Below are 25254 nucleotides of genomic sequence, written 5' to 3'. Positions count from 1 at the left end.
GAGAGACAAAATCTCTCTGCTGTGCAGCTCTGTGGGTCTCAGGTACCAGAGGCAGCAGGGCCAAGGAAGCAGAGTGTGTTTGCAGAATAACTCCCTTCATCGAGCTAAAAGGGAATGTGCTCCCAGGGCAAATCTGCCCCTTCACTGCGGGATAAAACCCAGGATGCTGCAGAGCCTGGATACCACCCAAAAATCCTCCGTCTCTGTATGACGGGAATGGAAATTCAGTTTAATGATCTTCTGATACGGTCAACTGATTCTCTTCAGAATTTGTTATCCAACCTTTCCATATACCTTATATCCCTGTATACCAACTGAACACAGCCTTGCTGTGCTGCTGGTCGAGGCAATGCCCCACACCTTGCTAATGGTGATGGCTTTACCGGTTTGCCTGACCAGTACATCTTGCAGTGGGAAAACATTCACCTGTTATGGGGCATTCCCTGTGTCGGGCATTCCCTGACACTGCTGCACTGACACCCTCACCAATCCCTTCTCATCAGCACATGCAGGAGATATAAACTTGCTCCAAATACTTCGCTTTCATATTAAACTGCCAAGAAAAGCAGGAAATGAAAATGCAAAATGAATGGAAAATTACTTAATAAACAGCATGACACATAGGCAAGGTCAAAGAAACTGGGACAACCGCCCTTTCTACAAGATTCTGGAATGATGCAGACACAGGGAACCTCCCTGAACACCAGCTATCACAGACACCAGGGCACCCCTGAACAGCCACTGCCCATCACAAATCACTGTCAGCAGTTTCCAGGGATTGCTCTGCAGGCTGTGAGTACAGGTCACTGAAATCAGGGATATCTTGAGCCACGCAGCAAGTTCTGACCAGCTCAGAGAAGATGGGTGGGAGAAGTGTTTTCTTCATCTGTAATATGGGGGGCTGTGGGGCGACTCCTGGTGTACCCTGTGTTTGAGCAGACACCTGCAAGCATGTGTTGAATGTTGCAGAAATTACAGCTACCTTGGCTATCCTGGAAAGTCCTTCCCAGGCAGACTTCCTTCTTCCCTTAAGGCTTTGCCAAGCAAATTTTGTGATGGCCTTTTGATTGCTGGATTGACTGCAAGAAGCTCACTCTCTCTGGCAGAGACACACTTCTACATGTTAAACTTTGGATGAAAACCCAATAGCTTTGTATTTTGTACCTTCCACGCTGCTGCACTGGTTGTGCTTTGGACTGGCTGAGAATAAGCAGCACAGTAAAACACATAAGCACAAATCTTGTTTGTGTTTGCAAATAAAAACCTTGTGTCAGGGGAGGTTTAAGTTGGATATTAGGAGAAGGTTCATCCCCCAGAGGGTGGTCGGGCACTGAACAGGCTCCCCAGAGCTCAAGGAGCATTTGGACAACGCTCTCAGAGACAGGGTGGGATTGTGGGGTGTCTGTGCAGGGCTAAGGGTTGGACTGGATGATCCCTGCCCCTTCCAATTCAGGGTATTCTACAGATCTGTGATTCTTGTTGCCATGTGGCTTTCACATTCAGAGCATTGGTGGGTTTGTGCTTACATCAATCTCTGCGGGTTGCTTAGCACCTGCCTTGCTGCGACTGCTCCTGAGGGAGGGGAGAACAGATGAAGACTCTGCTCAGGGAGATGCCTCAACCCTTCCAGCTCAGCTCAGCATGGCTCACAGCAACACAGGCATGTTATTTACCATTTTCTTCTTCTGGCTGTCAGAATCCTCACTTTCAAAGTCTGGGTCATCCATAACAAATGAGAGCATCTGAGTAGCTATTGGTCCCTCTTGATCACTGTCAGACTCCTCAGGCTTCTCCTCTTTGACCACTTTCTGCTTGGAAGCAAGTCCTTTGCTTTGGGAAGTGGCCTTTGAGGCCTGGGCTGCTGCTGCAAGGGCAGGAGCAGTGGCTGCCAGGCCAGTGTTGACCTTGCTGCTGCTGTTTCGTTCAGACCCGGAACGGGAAGGTAAACTGTCAGGAGGCTTCAGGTCAGTTGCTTTGGTCAAAATTGCTTCACTCTGTGGTTTCAGAGAACTTCTGGAAGACCTGAGAAGAAACAAGTCGTCAGAGCCTGTCCACTCCCATTCTGTGGAGCAAAGCACAATTAACAGCTGAGACTGCCTCAGGGGCTGAATTGTGCACCCCACTGGGAGAGGCAGTTCATCCTACCTAGGGGGCTGGGGGGTGGGGAGCGTGTGGGGGGGTGTGAGGTGTGGTCAAACACACCAGTCAGGCTGAGGATAACCCTCGTGTCTCTGTGAATGCTGAGGCACAGGTGTCCATGCCAGCACATCATGCTTGATATCACCCACAGGATGTGGTTTGTGGAGAACATGACCCAGCTCATTGCTCCCTAGCACAGGGTGTAATGAGTGACTCCACTCCCTTCACCCGAGACTTGACTCCTCTCCCCTCCCCACACCACTATGAACAGCCATTCTGGCGCCCAGTTATGGGCTCTTGTTCAAATTTGAGGAAAAGGCTGGGCCACTCCCAAGCAGAACTGTCCCAGTGGCCACAGGAGCTCAGTGCTCTAAGGCACGGGGCAGGAAACACTGCACAAAGCAATTACACCTACAGTAACTACAGCCCCAGCTCACAGCTGAAGGAACAAGCTCACAGAGACACCAAGACTTTCCAAAGGCTGCACACAGTCAGTGCAGGACTGAGAAGAGGCCAGCACAACCCCACACTTCTGCCTGTGCTTTGTACCTTTTTTTTTCCTGCTCTGTGTTTTTGTCTCCATCTGGTATGAGGATGACCTTAGAGTCCTTCACCTCTTCCTCTTCCTCCTCCTCACTGGAGAGGGTGATGTTCTTGCTGGGCACCCGTTCTCCTGCCAGCACTGGTCTGCTGGGAATTTTGTCATCCAGATCCAGGTCATCTTGGAAACCTGCCACCATGGGGTTCCCCCCGGCTGCCTCTCCATCGCTGCAAAACAGACAGTGATCAGACACCCACCCCAGGATGGGCTGGACAGACCTGCCTCCCCTTGGACAGAGACTGACGCTGGCCTGGCTTTTCCAGCCAATTTCAGAAGCAACGTTCTCAGCCCAGGGCAGCTGATGATTAAAGGGCTGGAGCTCCTCTGCTCTGGAGACAGGCTGGGAGAGCTGGGGGTGTTCAGCCTGGACAAAAGAAGGCTCCAGGGAGACCTGAGAGCCCCTGTCAGTGCCTAAAGGGGCTCCAAGAGAGCTGGAGAGGGACTTGGGACAAGGGACTGGAGGGAGAGGACAAACGGGAACGGTCTTAAGCTGAAGGAGGGCAGGGTAGACTGGAAATTAGGAAGAAATTCTTCTCTGTGAGGGTTGTGAGGCCCTGACACAGGTTGCCCAGAGAAGCTGTGGCTGCCCCAACCCTGAAAGTGTCCAAGGCCAGGTTGGACGGGGCTTGGAGCAACCTGGGCTAGTGGAAGGTGTCCCTGCCCATGGCAGGGGGTGGAATGACATGAGCTTTCAGGTCCCTTCCAACACAAACCAGTCAGTGATTCTGTGATTCTATGCAGTGCCAGCCTTCCCTTGCCCACTGCCTAGTTCAGGCTGGACCTGCTCCCTGCAGGCTGCAGCACTGGCATGAGCCCTGCACCAAACAGGCCACATTAGGATGTGTCACACAGCAGCTGCCACCTCTCAAGCTGGAAATAAGTGGCTGGAAAAGGTAAGCCTCACTGGTACAGAGCAGCCTGTGGCCTCAGTTCCATCAGAACATGGAGCTCCATCCAACACGCAAGGATCAGTCAGTCAAACCATGGGAACTGCCTACTTTCATCTCCACATCCTGTAATTAAACCTGATCATATGCTGTCACTGCTATGGGAACTCACTCAGCTATCAGCTTCTTGGAATCGTTTCTATTTCTGTGGTGCTCCCTGAAGCAGACAGATATCGAGACCATGCTTTACCATTCCCGAAATTAAATTAACCTAAGGACACACATTCAGAGCTGGAAGTCTGTCAGCCTCCCTGGATGTAGCACAGTTCTGTGTTCAGAGGCAGCTTGATTGAGAGCTTCACAGCTGAAGTTGAGGATTCTTGTCTGAATGTCCCCAGGACTCAATTTTAATACTTTCTGAAGGATTTGCTCATGTCAGAAATATAGATTTTCCCCAGGCTCAGCTGATGAGCCTTTGTATCACTTTTCCTTGTTCCACTTGCTTTATTCACAGAGATACCTAGCTCCTCCCCAATAACCCACCACACACAAGTCCTTTTAATAACACCACATGGATTATACAAGCACAGTCTTCATTTTTACACAGAGACAAAAAAATTGTTATAGCTTGGAACAGATTAGATTTTAGAGACATAAACAAAGTCCTTAAACCGGAAGAAGGTGGTGTTCCCAGTCAGTCGCACGAGGCAAGCACTGGAAGACAGTGGAGGATGGTGTGCTGGTAAGAAGAGAAATGCCCTAAACACTGTCAGGATCATGGTAACTGCTCACTCTGACTCTTCTCATACGGTTGGATATCAGCTTACAAGTCAGTTTCAAAGAGTTAATACATCTGCCAACAGACAATGGAGTTATTTGTGACAATGGGACACCATGCTGATGACACCTGGCGCAGCCAGAGTGATCACAACCAGTGCTTGTCTGGGTTGGAGTGCCAAGAGCTGGGCCAACAGCAGCCCTCTCTCTGTTTCTGGTGTGGATCCCTCTGCTCTCAGGACTTAGCGCAGCGCCTGGCTGAGCAGGGACAGGCTGCTGAAGAGCCCCTTCATCACTAACACTGCTGCTCTCACGCCGAGCCAGGAAGCAGGCACACAGCCTGGCCACACAAAGGAGAGGAAAACTGGTGCCCAAACCAGCCCCCAAGGCTGGAGGAATTACAAGTGAGCGATTCCTGATGTTTGCAAAGCACTGGCAGGGTTTCCTCTTGAAATGCACCGAAAAGAAAATGGAGTGGCATCCTAAAAATGGCAGGATATTATTCTGAACTAAAGACATTGCATTTCTTTAACACATCACTACTCTATTAGGCACAGGGGCTCTTCAGACATTGCTGCCACTGTCCTACCACACACCATCCAGACTTGCAGCCTTTCAAGCATTCCCAGCCTGAATGGAACATCCATGTTTCTACCCCCCCTCACCAAAGTGGGTCACCTCCCTTTGCAGTGAGTGCACTGCCTCCATGTCTAACCAACACAGATCGCTGAGCGACAGCTTAAGAGCAAAGCAGTGGAGTGAATATACATCAGGAAAATCACTGCTGCAGTATAAACAGGGTCTGACAAGGCAAAACTAGGATCAGCTTGTGGTCCTGAGGTTCCAGTTGGAAGGAAGGCAGAGCATGCAAACCCAAGCACATTGAATGGCTCTCCAACCCTCGAGGCACTGCCAAGCTGGCATGAGTATTGAGCCAGTGTGATTGTGGGCACAGGTACCCCCCAAAAACTGACTACACTGGCTGAGGTCTGCTCTGATCACAGAGCCTGCTGGGGTGTCCTCAGTGACAGACTGGCTGCTGGGGAGGAAACAAACCCTGCTGCAACTTGAGCTCAGGGCCTCACACCTGGATGGGCTGTGTTCCCACAGCCCCAGGGCAGCCACCAGAATTCTCTTGCCACATCCTTTTTTGGGGATAAAGAAAGAGGAAAAAACCCAAGCCCTAATAAAGCAGGTAAGCTGAGGGAATCCCACATCACAGGATGAGCCTGCATGGCTGTCTTCTAGGAGATGGAGGCCTTCTTCAGTGAACCGTTGTCCTTGGCTTCCCTCCCTTGGGCTGGTGCAGCTGGGCACCACTATATGCACAAGAGATCTGTAAAAGCAAAGAATCAGTTCAAAGCCCTTCAGATGCAAGGGCATAGCAGCCTAATCAACATTTAAGATATAGCTAGGGATGCTGAGAAGACAGATCAGGAACACTGCCAGGTACAACATAAACTGGCTTTCAGACACCTCCAGACTACCCAGGATCCAGGCCAGCCTGACCCAGCAGGAGCTAAGGCAGGAGGTCCTTTGGAGCAGATTAGCTCCTTCGGCGCAGTCACTTACACACTGGCTCAGAGTATCAGCTTAAAGAGCAGCAAATTAAGTTCTGAAACAGCAAACTGGGAGATTGAAATACCTTCCTAATTAACTGGTACAGAAACTGATCCGGGGAGTTCTCTATTGCAAGTCAAAGAACCATAACATACCATTAAACAAAACCCAGGACTCCATTCATCTCCATAGGCCTGTGCTGGGATTTAGCTACAGCAACCCCAAGAGCTGTCACTAAATGCTGGAAGGTTCCACAGATGTCTGATCCTTAGGGAGAACAGCCCTATTCCACAGGCAAGAGGACATTCCTCACTGAGAGGAATTTCAGGAAAAAAAAGATGTTTTTTTCTAACATTGCTGCTCCATGTCAATTCTTGCTCCATTATTTTAGAGATGTTATGGAGCAGGGAACAGGGGAAGTTGACAAAACATCATTGCAAAAGAATCAAGAATTCCCTACTTCAACAAATGCCAGAATTTACAGCCTTTCTAAAGCTCAGCAAGAGCAAACAAATTCTTACAACTGGCAGCAAACACACCCTGGAGCTCAGGAAGCAGTTTAGTGACACAGCACAACATCCTGCTCACAGCCAGACCAGACCTTGCCCTCCTCCATGGGAGGGAGCAGCCTGAGCACACCAAGCTCTGCCTGGGGAAGGATGAGGAGCCAGCTGGGAGCTTAGGGGTCAGGGTTCCAGAGAGAACAGGTAAAGGTGACACCACAGTGGGTGCCTGCAACAGGTTGCCCAGCTGGGAAGAACAAGCGCATCAGGCCCTGTACAAAAAAGAGAGGAGCAGCCCCGTTCCCAGGCCAGTTCCCAGGCCCTGGTCCCCATGGACTTCAACTGAGTACCTGCTGGAGGGACAAGACAGCAAGATGTAGGCAACCTAGGAGGTTCCCAGAGCACACTAACGGTCAGTTCCTCCTCCGAGGGATAGAGGAGCCAGTGAAAGGTGCTCTGCTGGACCTCACACCCGCAAAACATGGGGCACATGTTGGGAGAGTGAAGGTCAAAGGCAGCCTTGGTGAAATTCAGGATCCTAAGGGCAGGGAGGAAAGTAAAAAGCAAGCTGGAGCTCAGGAAAGCAGACTTGGGTATGAAGTCTGCTTGGAGGCCAGAAATCAGAGGTGTACCCATTATATTATCAGAGGGATTAATATGGGGTCCAGTCCTGTTTATCACCTTCATTAATGACTTGGATGACGGGGCAGGGCAGCAAGTCTGCACGTGATCTTAAACTGGGAAGAGTGACTGATGCCCAGAGGGACGTGGACAAGGCTGGGAATGGGCTGACAGGAACCTCATTAAGTTCAACAAGGGGAAGTGTGAAGTCCTGCACCTGAGGAGGAACAACCCCACACACCAATACATGCTGGGAGTCACCAGCTTGACAGAAGAGGGCCTGGGGATTCCTGGGGGTGCCAAGCTGAACAAGGTGCCTCTGCTGCCAAGAAGGCAAATGGTATCCTGGGCTTCATGAGGCAAAGCAGTGCCAGCAGGTCAGGGAGGTGATCCTGCCCCTCTGCTCAGCGCTTATGAGGCCACAGCTAGAGTCCTGTGTCTAGCTCTGAGTGCTCCTCAGTACAAGAGACACATAGGCACACTAGAGAGAGTGAGTCCAATGAAGGGCTATGAGGATGAATAACTGATTAACTTACTGGAGCAACACTCACAAGAGGAAAGGCTCTCCCATGTGAGAGTCAGGACTGCTTAGTCTGGAGAAGGCTTGGGGGGGACCCTGAAAGGGTATTTAAACAGCTGAAGGAGGTGTAAAGAAAGTGGAGCTAGGCTCTTTTCACTGCTGCTTGATGCCAGGACAAGAGGCAAGGGGCACAAACTGAAATACAGGAGATTCCCCACGAACATCAGGAAACACTTTTTCCACTGACAGCGTGCCTGGGCACTGGAGAGACTGTGGGTTCTCCATTCATGGAGATATTCAGAAGCCATCTGGAAACAGTTCTGGGCAACTGGCTCTGAGTAGCACTGGATGAGGAGGGAGATTAGACCAGACGACCCCCAAGGTGCCTTCCAAGCCTGTGAATGTATCTCTGCTCCACATACAAAACCACAGTGCGCTGAGGTGTTCTCAGAGCTCACTACAGGGCTCTTGCTTACAGTCACTGAGGCGATTCCTCTGATTTGGGTAAGAGAACTAACTTCACAAAGTCTCAAACCATGGCCCATTCTTCTGCCACATCTTCAATGGCTCTTCACTTTCAGAGCCTACCTTGGCTCCAGTGCACCCAGAAGGAGTGCGGGTGAGCTGTGTAAGATCAGCACTCAGGCATCTGCTTCAAAATGACCAGGAGACCTGAAAGCATCTTCCTGGTATATTCTCAGGCCTTGTTCCTCACTCAGATACAGGGAGAAAGCAGTTTCTAGGATTTAATTTTTTAAAACCAATAAAATCTCCCCGAGGTTTGAGTGGTTTCATAGGACTGTGTTCTTTAGGTCAGAGATAAATTTCTGCAGCAGTAGATTTTGTTGCAATTACAACCACCTCCTCACTGCAGCAGAAGCTGATTATTGAGGACAGTGCTTACAGAACCTGTATGTTGTTACCGGGTACCATGGGGCTGTAACTGGCATCCTGAAAGAAAATGGTTATTGCAGATGAAGGTCAGAGCCACATCTGCATGTCTGAATTTCAGCACATCTGGCTTATTGTGGTAGGCCCCTTTTGGCAAGAAATAGAACATCAGATTGCCAGACCATAGAGAAAACTATGTGATCTACAGAAGAAATCAGAGCAAGCCAGGGATGCCAGGCTGCAGAGGAATGTCAATTTGCAGGGATGTGCTGCAAGGCCTTCTCCCAGGGAAACACAGCTGTTCTGACTGCACTGGGTACCACTGTCAGCAAAGGATGAAGCTGTGAACAAGTGTGGGCTCTGTGAAAGCCCAAAGGGGTCTCTTTTTCTGCCCCCACCAGCTCACTGACACTGGAAGGTTACCAAGACTGGGGACAGAGTGCAAAAGGACATCAGAGCATCCAAAAACATGTCAACTCTAAACCAAGGAGCAGGGTTCTTGCACCCCTGTTCAACACGTTTGCCTTTTTATACAGTTTGCCTGTACCTATTTGCCTCTACTGACCGATGCTCTGGAGCAGAGAAGCCCCTGTGAAAGATCCAGCCTCCTGCCCACAGCAGAACTGCAGCTCCAGAGCTCTGAGGGCACTTCCCTTGGCCAGTCCCTTGGCCAAACCCAGCATGGTCAGGCTTGGCTCTCACGACAATTTCTTGTTAAACACAGAAAAATATCCCAGCTCAGCCACAGCCATGAGCAAGACACTTTGTAGGCCAGCATGCTGCCACCAACCAATATTTTTTTCCTTGCCTTTTTTTTTTTCTTTAATAAAACATCCACGTGTTCTGCCATCACAAGGGATGATGATTCAGGCTGACCTGCATTAGATAGAAATCGAGCCTCACACACAGCACTGATTTAAAGTTGCTGTGGTTGAACTAGAGAACACTGAATCATGACAAAGATGTCAAAAGATGCAGAATCCACCACATTCACAGATTAGCAGTGTCAGTGTTTAATTACTCTCTTGGTTAATCCAGTGTTGATGACAAGAGGCAGCAGGCAAGGAACATACAAAGCAAAGGGATGCAGAGCCTGTGAGTATGCTTAGGTCACCTCTTAAGAGACAATCTACTTTCAGACAGCTCACTACACATTCTCTTGTCTGAGCAGCTCAGTATACACAATGCCCTTTCCTTTACTTTTTGGTTAAAAAACATCAAAGCCAGGAAAAGAAAAAAAGGGAAAAAAAAAAAAGAAAATCCACCTTATGGCATAAGCACATGTCTGCCATTTGGAGGAGACAGACAGTTACAGAGTCACAGACCAGTTTGGGTTGGAAGGGACCTTAAAGCTCAGCTTATTTCAACCGCTCCGCACTGAGCATCTTCAACTGCAGCAGGTTGCTCAGAAGCCCGTCCAGCCTGACTGGAAATGTTTCCAGGGATGAGGCATCCACCACTTTTCTAGGCAACCTATGCCACTGCCTCACCACCCTCACGGTAAAAAACTTCTTCCTTATACCTAGTCTGAATCTCCCCTTCTTTAGTTTAAAACGATCACCTCTTGTCCTATTGCAACAGGCCCTGATAAAAACTCTGTCCTCACCTTTCCTTGAATCCTGAAGGCTGCAATAAGGTCTCCCCAAAGCCTTCTCTTCTCCAGGCTGAACATGCCCAGCTCTCCCAGCTTGGCTCCAGAGCAGAGGGACTCCAGCCCTTGGAGCATCTCCTTGGCCTCGTCTGGACTCGTTCCAACAGCTCCACGACCTCCGGGGGGTCCCCGGAGCTGGAGGCAGCTCTGCAGGGGTGTCTCACCTGAGGGGGCAGAGGGGCAGAATCCTCCCCTCCCCACTGTCCACGCTGTGGGATCAGCCTAGGGCACAGGGGGTTTCTGGACTGGGTCATGTTCAGCCTCTCCCCCACCAGCACCCCAAGTCCTTCTCTCCAGGGCTGCTCCATCTGTTCATCCCCAGCCTGGATTGATACCAGGGGTTGCCCTGACGCAGGTTCTACACCTTTAGCTTGGCCTTGGTGAACCTCATGAGGTTCCCATGGCCCACCTCTCATGTTTGTCCAGGTCCCTCTGGATGATATCGCGTCCCTCAGGAGTGTCACCTGCACCCTCAGCTTGGTGCTGTTGATAAATTTGCTGAGGGTGCAGTCGATCCCACTGTCTGTGTCATGGATGAAGACATTAAGCAGCACTGGTCCCAGTACAGACCCCTGAGGGACACCACTCGTTACTCATCTTCACCCGGGCTTTGAGACATAGATCACTACTATCTGGATGTGATCATCCAAACCATTCCTTATCAACCCATCAAATCTCTTGCCAATTCAGACAGAAAAGGTTGGAAAGAAACATTAGACATAGACAAAGAAAAAGAAAGGCACCCCTTAAGAGGTTTTTGGAATCTGCAGGCAACCATGCAGTGACACTCCCAAAGGAGCATGACCCTCTCCATCCTTCCTTCCAAAATTCCACGGAGCTATGGATTGCCCCCAAGTGCCTTTCAGCAAACCCCAGATCCCTTTATAGTGTCTCAGGAATGGCAGTACCAGGTCACAAAGGAGCTTGGCCATGCTTTGGGCCTCTGCAGAAGGGAAATATTCATTAAGGAAAACATAATATCCCTGCAAAGTGCACTGTGTTCCAGAAGGAAAATACTGCAAATAATTCAGTGTGTTTGGCCAGAAGGAAAATCCCTTCCTGATCCAAAGGATCCAGTGGTTTAACCTGTGCACAAAGCAAGACAGCAACACCAGGAAGGTGATAACCTGCTTTTCCTGCTGTTCCTCCTTTCCAGGGAGCAGTGTTTGTCACTAAATGGGAGACAGTGAATGCCAGGATTGACCATAACGTACCCAGAAAAGCTCAGGGACAGCTCTGGAATCACTGTCTGAATGGTTGCAGCAGGTTAGCCAGGCTGCATATCCAGGTGTGTCCCTGTCCCACCCTCCCTCCACTCTCCTTTCCTTACCTTTCACTATCCACACGGTGTTTGGTCTGTGCTTTCCCTTTGTCCTTCTGCGGTGCTGAGTCTTCCAGAAAACTGTGGTCCAGGCTGTCCTCGGGAACAAAGTCCTCCACGCTCTGTACCTTGGCAGGGGCTGCAGGGTCAGGGGGAGGAGTGGCAGCAGTAGGATCTGCATTAGTGACAGGAGTTGTAAAACACAGGGGTCAACACAAGCAAGACAGAAATTGGCTTTTTCCAGATCTGTGCTGCCCAGGGTGGCAGCAACCATGAGGCAGAGGGAGGTTATAAACAGGATATAAATCAGCCCAGAGTCTGGCATGAAGGCACTTACAGATCACACATGGCTGCTGTGGTTTAGAACTGAAAACCTCTGGCATGGGTTGGCTCTGCTCTCCAGGGAGGGCTGAAATTGCCTGTACCACAGGTTTTATACCTGTGCTATGTGCACTGCTACTGTGGGATGTCCCCTCACTATTCTCTTACCTTTTCCAAACTGTTTGGTTCACTCTCTCCTATCCTCTTGCTTTTTTCAGCTGTAACTGTCCAAGGCAGAATTGTTCACCCTGTGCTTTTAGATATCCTGTGTAACCAAATGCTCAAGAGCTACCTCAAGAAGAGGCTTACTTTAATACAGTTTATTTGTAGAAACACCTTTGCCCATCTTTAAGGTATCAGGATGAAAGCTCATGAAATTAGCATAACTGAGAAGCCTGAAGTGATTAACCATTTTGGAATCTGCAGTATTCAACCTTTTTCCTCTGCCCACACTGCAATTTACATCTAGGCTCTTTTCTTTTGGATGAACAAGATTTGTGTCTTATTTTTTTCCTGCTTTTTGCTCTCCTAGCACAGCTTTCAGATCACTTTTGCATACAAACGCTATCACTAATGCCATAGAATACCGTTGGTGTAAGCTAAACCCCAGCCAAAAAAAATTAGTTCTCCAAGACTTCAAGGAAAAGCTTAAATAGCAGCTCCCAGAAAAATCCAAGGATTACTTGGTGACAGTGATTTTTTGGCTGCTTTCCAGTGAACTAGTCCCTGGGTACATTCCAGTGGAGGTGCAGACTCTTGGCACACTACAGAAACCTCAGAACACCGACACATCAGCTCTTCTTGGCTGCCTTTTGTAACCCTCCTTAAGCATCCTGAGATACCAGGGCTGCAGGTCACAAGCCCAAAACAGTTCTCAAGCTAAGTGAGAGTTAAAGGAAGAGAAGAAAAAGAAAAACCCCAAACCCAAATGCTGTAACACTGGTAGTAGACCACTTGTCTCTTTTTTTCCTACAGATCAATACAACAAAGGTTTTTTTATTGACAAGGAATTTCTAACATCTGCTCCTCTTTGGTCTTTGTTTTTTTTTTTTTTTCTGGGTAGGAAGAGTCATAAACAAACCAAAATGGGTGCACTCTGTCATATCTGGGAAGAGGTTCATGATGCAGAACACTGTGTGCAGATCCATTTCAACATCTGAAATTGCAACCGGCGTTCCCAGCACCTCCTCCTTTCTCTCTGTAAGTGCCTTGGCAGCACTGTGAGTTCGAGGGATTGACAGTGTGAGAGGGAAGGTATTTCCAAACGGTGACTCAAACCATGTCAGGATTTTTAGGCAGTGCCAGCTCTGCAGCTCCAGTCAGCTTTGCAAACAAAGTGAATGTGACAGGCAAATTAAGGTCCAGATCAGTAAAATGACATGCAAGAAACCCCCGATGCCTCTGCCTCATCACTCTGTCCAGCAGAGTTGGGACTGAGGGCTAAGCTGCTCCACGCTGCACCAGTGCTGAGGCAGGAGCTAAGCCCAACTCCCTCCTCCCGGAGCAGCTCTGAAGGAGCGCTATTTCCCCGGAGGGGGATCCGCTGCGGAGCCTGGACCTACGTGATCATTTCTGGCTGAATAACCTTTAAACCCAGCACTCCGCTGCTCTCTGCTACACACAGGACCCTCCGAGCTGACACACTTGTGCAAGGACAGCACTTCAAATGGCTTCTCTAACCATTTTTCTTGCTATTCAAGAGGTGTTTGTGCTCCTGGTAACAACCTGACAGTTATTTTATTTATTTTATTAGTGTCTCCTGTGTGTTGAGGACCTTCCTCCTGAAGCATGCCACAGCCACCACCCAGCTGGCTGGGCACAGTCCCCATCCAAGCCCAGCACAGAGACAAACCAAAATACTGATCAGGAGAAAAACAGAGAGTGACAGCCTCGCTGCACACACACTGGGCCTTCACACACTTGTCTGTTCAGCCTCTCACAGGGAAATAATGAAAATAAAACGGAATCACAGAATGTTCTGAGTTGGAAGGGACACACAAGGATCATCAAGTCCAACTCTTAAGTGAACCCATATGGGGATGAACCCATGGCCTTGGCGTTATCAGCACCAACTCTAACAAGATGTGTGAAACATCCTCTGTCCCAGCCCAGAGACAGCGGAAGGCCCACAGGTGACATCCTGCCTGGACCTGCACCAGCACCTACCTGGCTGGGGAGGAGAGGGCTCCGAGGCAGGGGACGTCCCAAACAGCCGCGCAATAATGCCGCGCTTGGGCGGGGGGGCTGCGGCCGGGGGTGCCGGCGCAGGCACGTGGGGCTGTGGGGCCTCGGGCGCAGGCACGGGTGAAAAGGATGGTGGGGGGTCAGGAGAGATGGTGGAGCTTGTGGCAAGTGCCGGCTGTGGGGTGCCAGGACTAGAGCTGCCTGTCGACGTGGAGCTCGGAGGTACGATGGGCGACTGGGAGCCAGAGGAAGGGCTCTGCCCGTTCGTTGTTAGTGGTGACGTGTGTCCTTGACTTCGGGCTTCCATCATTTCAAGAAACCTGTAGGGAAGACAAATTACAAATATAAGGAATCAAGAATCATATAATCACAGACTGGTTTGTGTTGGGAGGTACCTTAAAAGCTTATCTTGTTCCACCTCCCTGCCATGGGCCAGAACACCTTCCACTAGCCCAGGTTGCTCCAGGCCCTGTCCAACCTGGCCTTGGACACTTCCAGGGATGGGGCAGCCACAGCTTCTCTGGGCAACCTGTGTCAGGGCCTCACCACCCTCACAGGGAAGAATTTCTTCCCAATAACCCATCTAGCCCTGCCCTCTGGCAGTTTAAAACCATTATCCCTTGTCCTGCCACTACTTGCCCATATGAAAAGTCCCTCTCCCTCTTTTTATAAGCCCTTTTTATTTGTCTATGTGCTGAGCTGGGAGGGTAGGGGTCTGCTTCTAGCTGGGCTGGAAGGGTATGGATCTGCTTCCAGTGATGCTGTGACTCCCCAGGCCACATGAGTTAAACTCACCCAACCTGCACTGAGGTGTGGAGAATCCCAACCTGCAAGATGAAACTTATATTTTCAACACTACTGGGAACTCCCTGGATAGACAGACTATATGCCAGGGTTTCGAATGCAACCTTAAGTCAGTTGTTGGACATATGTCTCTAAGGGACTATGTGCTATAGGAATGGCACAGTTTTAGATTCTGCAGAAGGGACCAGTGCTCAAGAAAACTCAACTGCTATAATAACCTCTTTATCAGTCAAGAACGGATTTGAGAGGAGAATCCTTGAACATCAAAAGAAAAGAGCTGTCCTGAGGGCTCAGCGAGGACTGAGTGCCATCACCCTTCTTTCAGTGTTCAGATGCACAGGCAGGCTCTCCCCCTGCACACACTCCCCCTCCGTGTGGGAGGCAGTGGAGCCAAGCAGCAGGAGTTCTGCAGCAGGCTGTGGTCCTGGCTGTGTTCCTGCCTGGAAGAGCATTAAAGCCTGTACTGCTAGAGAATGAAAAGCTCTTTTTCCAAAAGGAGCCCAAGCCTAACCCAAGCCTCCCTCTGCATCCTGCGGGGTCAGCAGCCTGTTCACAAGCTGTGAGCAGAGGAACACGGACAGAGAGACAGGCTCTTGCCATGAAATGGTCTCAAAATCAGATCTGCTACATGCTGCACAGCTGAGAGATACAGAGAAGACACCCAAAGTGAAGCATCCTGTATAAAATCCAGCACGTCATGGTCTCGCCTCTCATTTCATTAAGCCTAATGAATTCGAGCACAGAGGCTCTGGGTTCAGCTGGTTCTGCAAGACAGACTTGATTGTGCTTCAGGCAATGAAAATGTCAAAGTAAAGCTCCTCTCCCATACAGAGCATGACCTTGTCCTTCAGGGACCTGAGCCAGCCCGAACCTACCCTGGACTGACTGCTGAGCAGAATGCAAACAGCAGAAGCTAAGAGACTCTAAATCTCCTTGAGATATAATTTCCTATTTTAAGGAGTAACTTGATATACTTTTAAGGAAGAAACTAATATACTTTGTGACCAGCAGTGCCGGGAGCCCTGGGGAACAACATCCCAACGAAGCTGTTACTTGAATTGGAAAACCAGCAGTCCTTCCTAACTAAAGAACTGGCGAAAGTGGAGATCAAGGGCAGCACTAAAAAGCAGAATTACTGACAAGAGAAATCCTTGGCAGAGTTCCTCAAGGACTGGCTTTGAGATATATTTCAGCATTTCAGTGGAGCAGCACAGAGACCAGAGAAATGCTCATGAGGTGCAACTTGGGAGGCAACATCAGCAGAGAGGAGAATAGAGACAAGATACAGATAGAACCGGATGATCCCAAGTAACAGAAATAGGAAGAAATTAGGCAGTACAAAGGAAATCTTCATCTGCTCAAGGCCAAGGAAACAAGTGTTCCTGCTCCCAGTTCACCAGATGAGAATGGTTGGGAAAGACTCACCTCACTCATTTCAGAAGACTGGACTAAAGACTGCAATTGCAGCGGTGCAAGAGCCTGGCTCTCACACTCTGTCCACTGCCTATCCCCTGAGATCACTGTCATAGAATCACAGAACCATGGAATATCTTGAGCTGAAAGGGACCCACAAGGATCATTGAGTTCAATTCCTGGCTCTGCACAGGAGACCCCAACAATCCCACCATGTTGCCTGAGTGTTGTCCAAATGCCCCTTGATCTCTGGCAGCCTTGGGGCCATGACCACTGCCCTGGGGAGCCTGTTCAGTGCTCCACCACCCTCTGGGGGAAGAACCTTTTCCTAATATCCAACCTAAACCTCTCCTGACACAGTTCCAGCTGTTCCCTTGGATCCTGTCACTGGTCACAGACAGCAGAGACTGGAGCTGCCCCTCAACTGCCCCTCGTGAGGAAGCTGCAGACTGCCAAGGCATCTGAATCAGTGCAATGCTGTGGTGGCCTCACTGATGCTTCCACTAGGATCAAGGACAAGGCTTATATGTGTATTCCACCCAGTACACTGGCTAGACCAAAATGAGGTCTTGGCAGAGCTAAGCTCAGAGCATGTGACACAGGATCCATTCCCCATCCTCCCTCTCTGTGGATGAGTAGCTGTGGTGAGCTGTGCGACAACACGTTCCACTGAAAATGATGCATGGATTTGTCATGCACCAAAGAGAAAGCATAAAGGAGTTTAACTCCTGCACTGAGCTCTGTGGAGACTGCATCAGGTTTGTTTGGAAGGTGCACAATACATCACACATGCTGCAAGAACATAATAGTGTGTACTCAATACATCTGTGTCACTGCGCTGCAGGGCCGAGCCATCACACATCGCTTCTTTCCTGAGGAGAGGGGACCAGACGTGGTTCAGCATCCCTCTAGGCAGGGTACACACGGCATCTGCGGGGAGGGAAAGGCAAACCAGGGGTCCCTGCAATTCAGCCCTCATCCAACAAAGCAAAGACTCTATATCCACAAACCATGTGACTTGCCACGGCCTGAAAAGCCGTCCAAGAGCTTTGCCTGCACGGGATGTGCAGCTCTTCAGCTCCACGCCACATGCGCTCAGTGCTGAATTGTGCCATCCCTCCCCTCCCAGCTTTGATCCAGGGCTCCTGGTGAGCCAAAGGCAGAATGGCTGAATAGCTCTGCTTTGTGGTACTCACTCCTCCTCCTCCCAAGCCCTACTCAGGGTTAAAGACTCCTGCCTTCCAACTGTGAGGAGAGATTAATCCCAGCTGCTCTACATGCACCCCCGTTCCTGTTTATAGCAACAGCAATCCTGGATGGAAGCCTGCAAGCCTGGTCACTGCTGCACCCACAGCCAAGGTACTGCTGCCAGCACCACTCGCTCTCCTGGCTGAGCTGGGCTCCCTGGCTGTCTGTGTGAGCACCTAAATCACCAACGCCACATGAAGCCAGAACGAACAACCTCTGAGTCTCAGGTCGCTGGGTCCCACCATCAAGGCAACTGGGTGACTCAGGTAGGATAAGATGATTGTACTCTGAAGACTTAGGAACAAGGAGATACAAAGAATATATAGAGTCACTTTAGGATACAGAATACAAAGCTCAGAGTACTTAAAGCTGGACTCAACAAAGCATAGGACACTCTTAACAATACCAGGGTATTTGAAGATTTACTGTACTTGGTTCTACTAAAGCTGCTGATTTTGGAAACAACCTGCTTTGTTCTGGGAAAGTAGCCAGCTCCAGAGGGAGGGAAGGCTGAGACTACCACCTGTTTCTCCTGCAGAAACACATGAATTTTAAGAGCTGGAGGGAAAAAACACACTACATAACTGAAGTATAAAGAATGTCATCCTTCCCTCTAGCTCAGCCAGGTTGGAGAGTAACACACATGCAGGCTTGGTCTGCACCTGTGCTCCTACACCTTGCTCACCTACAGCGTGTGAAGGACATAACAGGAGACAGCAAGTTCTTTCAATAGGAAGATACCAGTGGTTATTTGGGGACATCACAACACAGGCTCTTGCCCTAGCACAACGCCAAGGAAAGAAAGCTGTGGCACGTGTGCTTCATGTCACCTCCCTCATCTCCAACCAGACACGTGGCCCAAGCCTTGTGCTGTGACACTGGGGAAATCAGGGTGGTCTGACACTTGTTCTACATGGGCTGCATAAACCAGCTCTGCTGAGCTTTTATATTCAGATCTTCTTCTGTGAGGGAGGTGGGTGGAAAACCAGCACACATGAAACCCTGCCAGCAAGCTCGCAGTAATTTCCAGGGTGGAGGTGTCTGAGCGTCCTCCACACTTTGAAAATACTACATAATGCATGAATGCTTTCTCTGGCTTTATACACACTCCTCAGAGGCACAAGTGTGGCTGTTTTGGGAACACACTGGGCCAAACCTGTCATGCGTGTGTTTTTTCTCAGATTTTATACAATCTGTCCACTTCCTTGTTCTATCCATCAGTCCTTTGCAAAGGGACTCACTCAAAACCCTACTGCAGAACAAGCAGCTTCGTGCCCACACTGGATGTAGTAGACCAGGTCCCAGTAAAGCACAAGGTAAACTCATGCCTGAGTACTCTTGTTCCGTTGGGATATAGAGACAGCAAACGTGCCACGCACGTCCAGGTGGGTCATCTGTCCTCACCCCATGGGCTCCTTGTTTGCTTTTCAGTCCCTCCATTTCAGACAAGTCCAAAACATCCTCAAACCCCTGAATAATTCAATGGAGGTTGGACCTGCTCACAAGCAGAGACTTCTATGCAATTTTAAAGATGAACACGCTCTGTGGGAACAAAAATTCATCAGAGCCTGAGGTTACTATTGCTCTGCTCCCAGGGCAAACACAAAAAGACTTGTTAGCCTCACAACTTCCTAAAATGAACACAATGCTGTGTTCATTTCCTGTTTGAGATGGGAGCAGCTTTTTGGCTCCTGGTTCTAATGTGCTGTGATCAATTTTTCAAATGTATTTCATGTGGCAAGAAAAGCTTTGGGTTATTTTATTAATTGTGAAAATGAAGATTAATTGGCTGTATGACATCAATTTAACTGGGGTTAGTGATGGTTAGATTTCCACGTGCTTGTTTTGAGCTCATTAAAGGTACTGCACCTGATCCCCCCGATCAGCCCAGGCCACTGAATATGGAATCAATGGCCAAGCAGGGTTTAATCATGCTGTTGTCCTGTTTTCCACCTGACAAAATGGATGCAGCAGGGTAACCCTCTGCTTCATAACATACAGGACATGCACCATGTCCCCCACTTCTCTAGCAAGACCGATGATGACATGTTTAGATGCCCTTAATTCTTAATGCAGCACCCCCCAAAAGTATGACCTAGTTAGAGTGCCATTCCAGTTCAGGCTGGCTCCTGACCTGTCTGATGGCCACAGGGATTCACAGCAAGAGCAGAGGATAAAGGTGAGAAGAGAAAGCAGGAGTGGGTTTACTTTCCCCACTGGTAGCTGGTGTCATTCTGGACCAGCCAAGGATACCAGAGAACAGGTCCAGCAGCAGCTCCTCCTGCCACAGTGCTGGTGTTACTCAGCACCATAGTCTTCCCAAAATTATGAGCTGTACTCAACGTGGATAAAACAACCAGGCAAATAAAACCCCAACCCCTCAATCAATGACTCTGCAGTGACTAAAGCTGTCGCTGCAGGGAGCATGTATCCCCAAAGCAGAGTCCTCAGCAGGGCAGCCCAAATGCCCTTCTGCAGCCTGGCATCCACAGGCTGAGAGGAGACAGCCTCAAGTTGTGCCAGGGGAAGGTTTAGTTTGGATATCAGGGAAAATTTCTTCACCAAAAGGGCTGTCCGGCCCTGGCACCATTTTGTGAGGGGACAGGCACACTGAGCATAAACAAGTTCTCCTTGTGACAGAAGATAAGCTGGGTACAATTAAAAATGCAGAAATTGAGCAAATTAAGTACAAATTCTGAACAGCATAAGATAAGTAATTGCTCTTTCTTTAATAAGAATTTAAGAACTCAAAAAAGGCTGAAATGTGTTTTTAGCAGCACTGAAAATGTAAAATCTGAGAAAGCACAGAGAAAGTACCAGAGCCAGAGGTGTGGCAGGCAGAGAGGAGCCTAAGCACAGGGAAGGAGCTGGAAGCATCTGACCGAGTCTCCCACGGGCAGTGGCTGCCCGGGATGGCTTACGTAAGGTGGATGAGGCAGCGTCGTGTGCCACCTCGTGTTGTCTCTGGGATCCACATTTTGGAGAAGGGATGTTTTTGTCCTCAGGTCCCCTGCTGCAGCAGGAGGAAGGGCTCTTGTTCTCTTTCTGTTCTTACAGAGCCAAATTTAGAATCATTGTGACAGAGCAGCTACCAGACGTGCACAGGGTGAATGGAATAACCGAGATGTCCTAGCGCTGTCACCTCGTCTTGCTCCATGGCCTGATTTTATGGCAGGAGAGCAGGAATGGCCTCTGAGGAAGTGCTGCAGCATCCACACCATGGCCTGTGGCCCCAAATGCCTACGGTCACCTCCCCTTGCTGTGCAATTTGGGCGACCCACAGCAGAACTCCCAGTGCTGTCCAAACTGAGGCAACAAACACAAGGGCCTTGTGACAGGAGGTTGTAGCCAGCTGGGGGCCAGTTTCCTCTACCAAGTAACAAGCACTAAAAAGGAACATGCAAAAGAGGCCTCAAATTGCACCGGGGGAGGTTTCGGTTAGACGTTTGGGAAAATTTCTTCACAAAAAGGGTGACTAGGCGTTGGAACAGGCTGCCCAGGGCAGTGGTGGAATCACTGTCCATGGAAATGTTCAAAAAACACGTGGATGTGGAATTTGGGGACATGGTTTAGTAGTGGTCTTGGCAGTGCTGGGTTAACACAGTTGGACTTCATGATCTTAGAGGGCTTTTCCAACCCTAATGATTCTATGATCTGCCAAGGGTCACCAAGCCAAACCACATCAACGCACATGCTGTGTGCAACAGGGTGAGTGGCAGTAGGTGCTCACTCAGACATCCACTGAAGTAGCATATTAAACATTATAATCCCAAAATTATGGGCATCTGACAAGCATGGATGCAAGGATCTTCCCAAACCCTCACTGCTCTTAATATTTTAGCAACTCCTCTTTTGTCAGGCACCATGGCTGTGGTATTTCTGAGGCCATGTTAAACTAATTCTGCAGCCTGACAGTGCCATCAGCTCCCCAGCAGCTAGGCAGTGTGGTCACACTGGACGGGATGATCCAGTCTAATACCCACTGCTGGAATCAGGAGGTCTGGCCACCACTTTGCCAGTACCATACTGCTGCTGCTGCTGCCTTTAAGATCTGGTGTTTGACAGATGCTTCTCAGAGCCAGCCCAGTGCAGATTAACCCAGAGGTAGATATGGCATAAGATAGTTTTCATAGAGTTACAGAATCCCAGACTGGTTTGGGCTGGAAGGTACCTTAAAAGTTTATCTCATTGCAAACCCTGCCACGGGCAGGGACACCTTCCACTACAACATGTTGCTCCAAGCCCTGTCAAGCCTGGTTTTCTCCTGGATTGGTGAGCTGAAGTGACACACGTGGAGGTCCAGCAAATTCTAAAACTGATGGAAGGGTGAGAAGTGACGAAGCAGGAAGATCTTGTGCTGTGAGTTTGAAATAGCTCTGCCAACTCTTAATTCTTTTAAGTATCTTCCCATTACTGAAGCAGTACAAACAAAAGTATGGAAAACCATCTGACAGCACAGCCCACACAGCCCAGGCCCTTGGAGCAGGGACATCAAGAGAGATGCTGAAGGCATGAGGAGACTAACTGGTCCCTGAGGAATGAGGTGAACACTCTGGAAACAGCACAGTTTTGTGCCCATTGGGGTCTTTCAATGCTCTCAAAGGAAAACACACTGAACAAGGTTATAGAACTCGAAACTTGGGCTGAAAAATGCTTGTCAAAATGGCTGTGCATGAATATTTCATAATCATCGACTCCAACTCCCAAATAAAGCTACTGTAAATAATCCTTTTTCAATACATTCTGAGGCTGACTTTTCTGGCTCGCACATTGCAATAAAGGCCTTGTGATGGGAATTCATGGAATATGGATTCCTGTTCACTGTGCAGATGTACTGGCTTTGTGGGGCTAAATTTGGCAAACACTGTTCCAAGCAGCAAGCACACAGTCAGGGCACAGAACAAACACAGGGGAGAGGAACCAGTCACTTTTTCAAACTAGAAATGCACCCAGGAGTTTAGAAGTGCTCAGTGGAACAAAAGACAGCAGTGTTGTTGCTATTACGTTCTGCCTATGACAAAACACACAATACACAGGAATACAACAGCCAGAAGGAGAGGAACCAGTTTGTGTACTGAGCCACTGAGAGCTGGAAAATATCCCCTTTCAGCAATTCATCTACAATCCCTTCAGCATGTGCTGGCTCCAGGTGTGCTGCTCAGCCTCACCTCCCCTGCCCTCCCCTGATCACATGCCTGTAAGAACCAGAGCCTTTCACAGGGATCCCCAAGTGCATGCTTTATTTCAGGTGATGCCACTTAAAAGTAACATTTTATCCAAAGAATCCCTAAATGTCACACACTAGACCCTTCAACCTGGCCACATGTCACAGCTGGGGCTGCCCAACATTCACGTGACAACCAAACAATTAGAAAAGACAGCTCAGTGACATACAGTTCGTAGTTTTGGTCTTCAGTCTCTTGCTGCACTGACAGCTCCTCCAGAGTTGCATCAATATCCAGCTGATTTGTTTCCAGCTGCCGCAGCAACGTCTCCCTCTGAGGAAAGGAAAACAAGCCAGGTCTGAGCAGGGAAGGCTCATTGTAACATATCTCCGAGCAGTGAGATCCTGTGTCACCACTCTACCACAGCAACATGTTGAACAGGAGCACTGGCCCTGCTTACAGTGTCAACTGAAGTACAGAACACAGAGGAAGCAGAAGCAAAAGTAGATAATCCAGAAAGTTTATGTATAAGAAGTGCCTTGTTCTGTGAGCTGTTCTCAGCCATAAATCAATAATGTGTGATTTCAGACACTGCATCACTAGTTACATTTGGATAAAAGATTCAGCTCCTGTGGAGATCAGTTGTGCAACCTATTCACTTGGGTCTTTAATTTTCCCTGTGCTAAAACAGCCCCTCTGTGAGCAGGACTCAGCTGATGCAAAACCTCCCAGTAATTTTCTTTTTGCTGTCATGGTAGATGAGTGAGCACAACTGTCAACCAAGCGACACCTCTGAAGTCCCTGCCCCTCTGCCTCCTGTTGCTGCCCCACAGATGGGGGACAGACATCCCAGTCCATTTCAAATGGAAAGTAAAGTGAGTCGGCTTCACTAATGTAACCCAGGGCAGCCCCATTCAGTCCTTCACTTCCCACATTTCCAACAGAACCCAAGCAAAAATCTCAGCTGAGGGGAAGTGCTGGCTTAACAGACTCCCTCCTCCTGACAGCCCGGATGGCAGTGAGGAGAGATCAATAACCACAGGCATTAGGCTGAGCCAGCTCCAAGGGCTCTGCCACAGCCCTGAGCACAGGGCTGACACAGCATCCATTCCTTCAGAAACATCATTCTGGATCCCCTGGACAACACTAGAGCTGTATGTGATACAAATCCTGCCCCAGAGCCCCGTCCCCTCTGCTCAGGCACAGCTGGCTGGCACACAGCTGGGCACTGGCACCCTGCTTGCCTCCTGGGGGGGCTTTGAGCATGGGGCATGCTGACCAGCTCACACCCCGAATTCCGGAGTCAAAAGCCACAATGTTCAGCATCTGAAAGTATCAGTCCTCCCTCTCCCACTGCCTAGGCACTGTGTGGCCCAGGAGCAGGGACAGCTCGTGCTGAGCTCGGCCGGTGACTCACGGCACTGCACTGTCCCCATCACAGCAGGTCCCTGGTGCCAGGGGTGCAGCCAAGGCAGGAGGAGATGGAAGAGAAACCACACACTTCCTCTGCATTGCCAAGGTTTTTGCTTTTATAACTGCCTTATCCTCCAAGAACATTTAAGGTTTCCACTCTGACAAATATTTTTGAAGTTTGGCATCAGTAACCATGGTGAATTTTTAATTCCCTGTTTGACAACACATAAACTCACTGCAGGAAGATCCCACCAGACTAAAAGGCCAAAAGGAAATCTACTACATAATTCCCAGAATAAAATCCCTCTGTGAAGACAAACATTTGCATGAAGCAATGGTGTTCAGTCCCTATGTGCACATGCTGCTGGCATTATGGTTTCACAGACATGACAACTTTGAAGCCATCAAGACACTGTACAGATTTTAAGAGCAAACAACTCATCTGGCTCATTCAAACCACACCACGCTGCTGTGACCCAGGGCACAGTCAGGGCACAGCCCAAGCCCTCCATGGAGCGGGCCAATTTATATCAAATTCTATCATGACTGATATCGGCAGACAAGGTTCAAGTAATTTTTATTTTGTATTATAAGACCAGGTGATTCATCACAGGTGATAACCCTTAAACACACTGAAATTTACTGGAAGGCACAGCCTTTCTTGAAATTTAAGAGCTTCTGTGATCATTTAATCTAATTTACTGCTTCATGTTTACCTTTGCCATTGTGTTAAGAGCTTGGAGCAATTCCTGTTTTCTTTGCTAGGTTATTTTTATTCATCAAATTCAAAAGCTCTCTTCAGATGGAAACTTGACTTCAATTAACATGTATGCAAAGAATTATGAAATCATTATTAATGTCAATTCCCTTTATCATGGTTTACAGACAAGAAAGATTCAGAAAAATATGCTATACATATTTAAATGTGCTACACTAATCAGAAGTACTAATAAAGATTTTAGAATTCAAATTCTAGATTTTACAACTCAAGATTCAAGAAAATCAAGATTTCAGAAGTAGTAGATGTCATCCTCCTATGTTATTCAGGCAGTATGAGCAAAAATGAGACAAAAAAGGGCAAGTCTGCTGCTTCTTTGTCCCCAATTTCCTAAGATGGGTGAAGTAAATGCTGAGCAAATTAGCTGAGCAAACAGAGACAGAAGGGCTACTGCTCTCCAGGGCTTACCTTAGGCTCTTTGATAATGACTTTTATTAAACAAGTGGTTTGCCTTGCC

At 48.9% G+C, this 25254-nt stretch overlaps 1 protein-coding gene across 4 annotated transcripts in view; it reads right to left on the bottom strand.

The window, feature by feature from the left end:
* Positions 1–25254, bottom strand: part of RABL6 (RAB, member RAS oncogene family like 6) — a 54653-nt gene that overhangs the window by 4981 nt on the left and 24418 nt on the right. For 3 of the 4 annotated variants that reach the window (XM_018074351.2, XM_018074345.2, XM_018074350.2), the window contains 5 exons: positions 22836–22939; positions 13959–14296; positions 11481–11646; positions 2689–2907; positions 1674–2022 (listed from right to left, as the gene is read on the bottom strand). In XM_018074351.2, the coding sequence (XP_017929840.1) occupies positions 1674–2022; positions 2689–2907; positions 11481–11646; positions 13959–14296; positions 22836–22939 (1176 nt within the window). The remainder of the gene's footprint in view (positions 1–1673; positions 2023–2688; positions 2908–11480; positions 11647–13958; positions 14297–22835; positions 22940–25254) is intronic. The other variant, XM_018074348.2, reaches the window with a different exon arrangement.

Source organism: Manacus vitellinus, unplaced genomic scaffold (genome assembly GCF_001715985.3).
Source record: "Manacus vitellinus isolate BGI_N305 unplaced genomic scaffold, ASM171598v3 scaffold_27_pilon, whole genome shotgun sequence".
In the NCBI taxonomy this organism is placed as follows: Eukaryota; Metazoa; Chordata; class Aves; order Passeriformes; family Pipridae; genus Manacus; species Manacus vitellinus.
The sequence above is the reverse complement of the archived record's forward strand: the minus strand, read 5'-3'. Positions and strand labels throughout refer to the sequence as shown.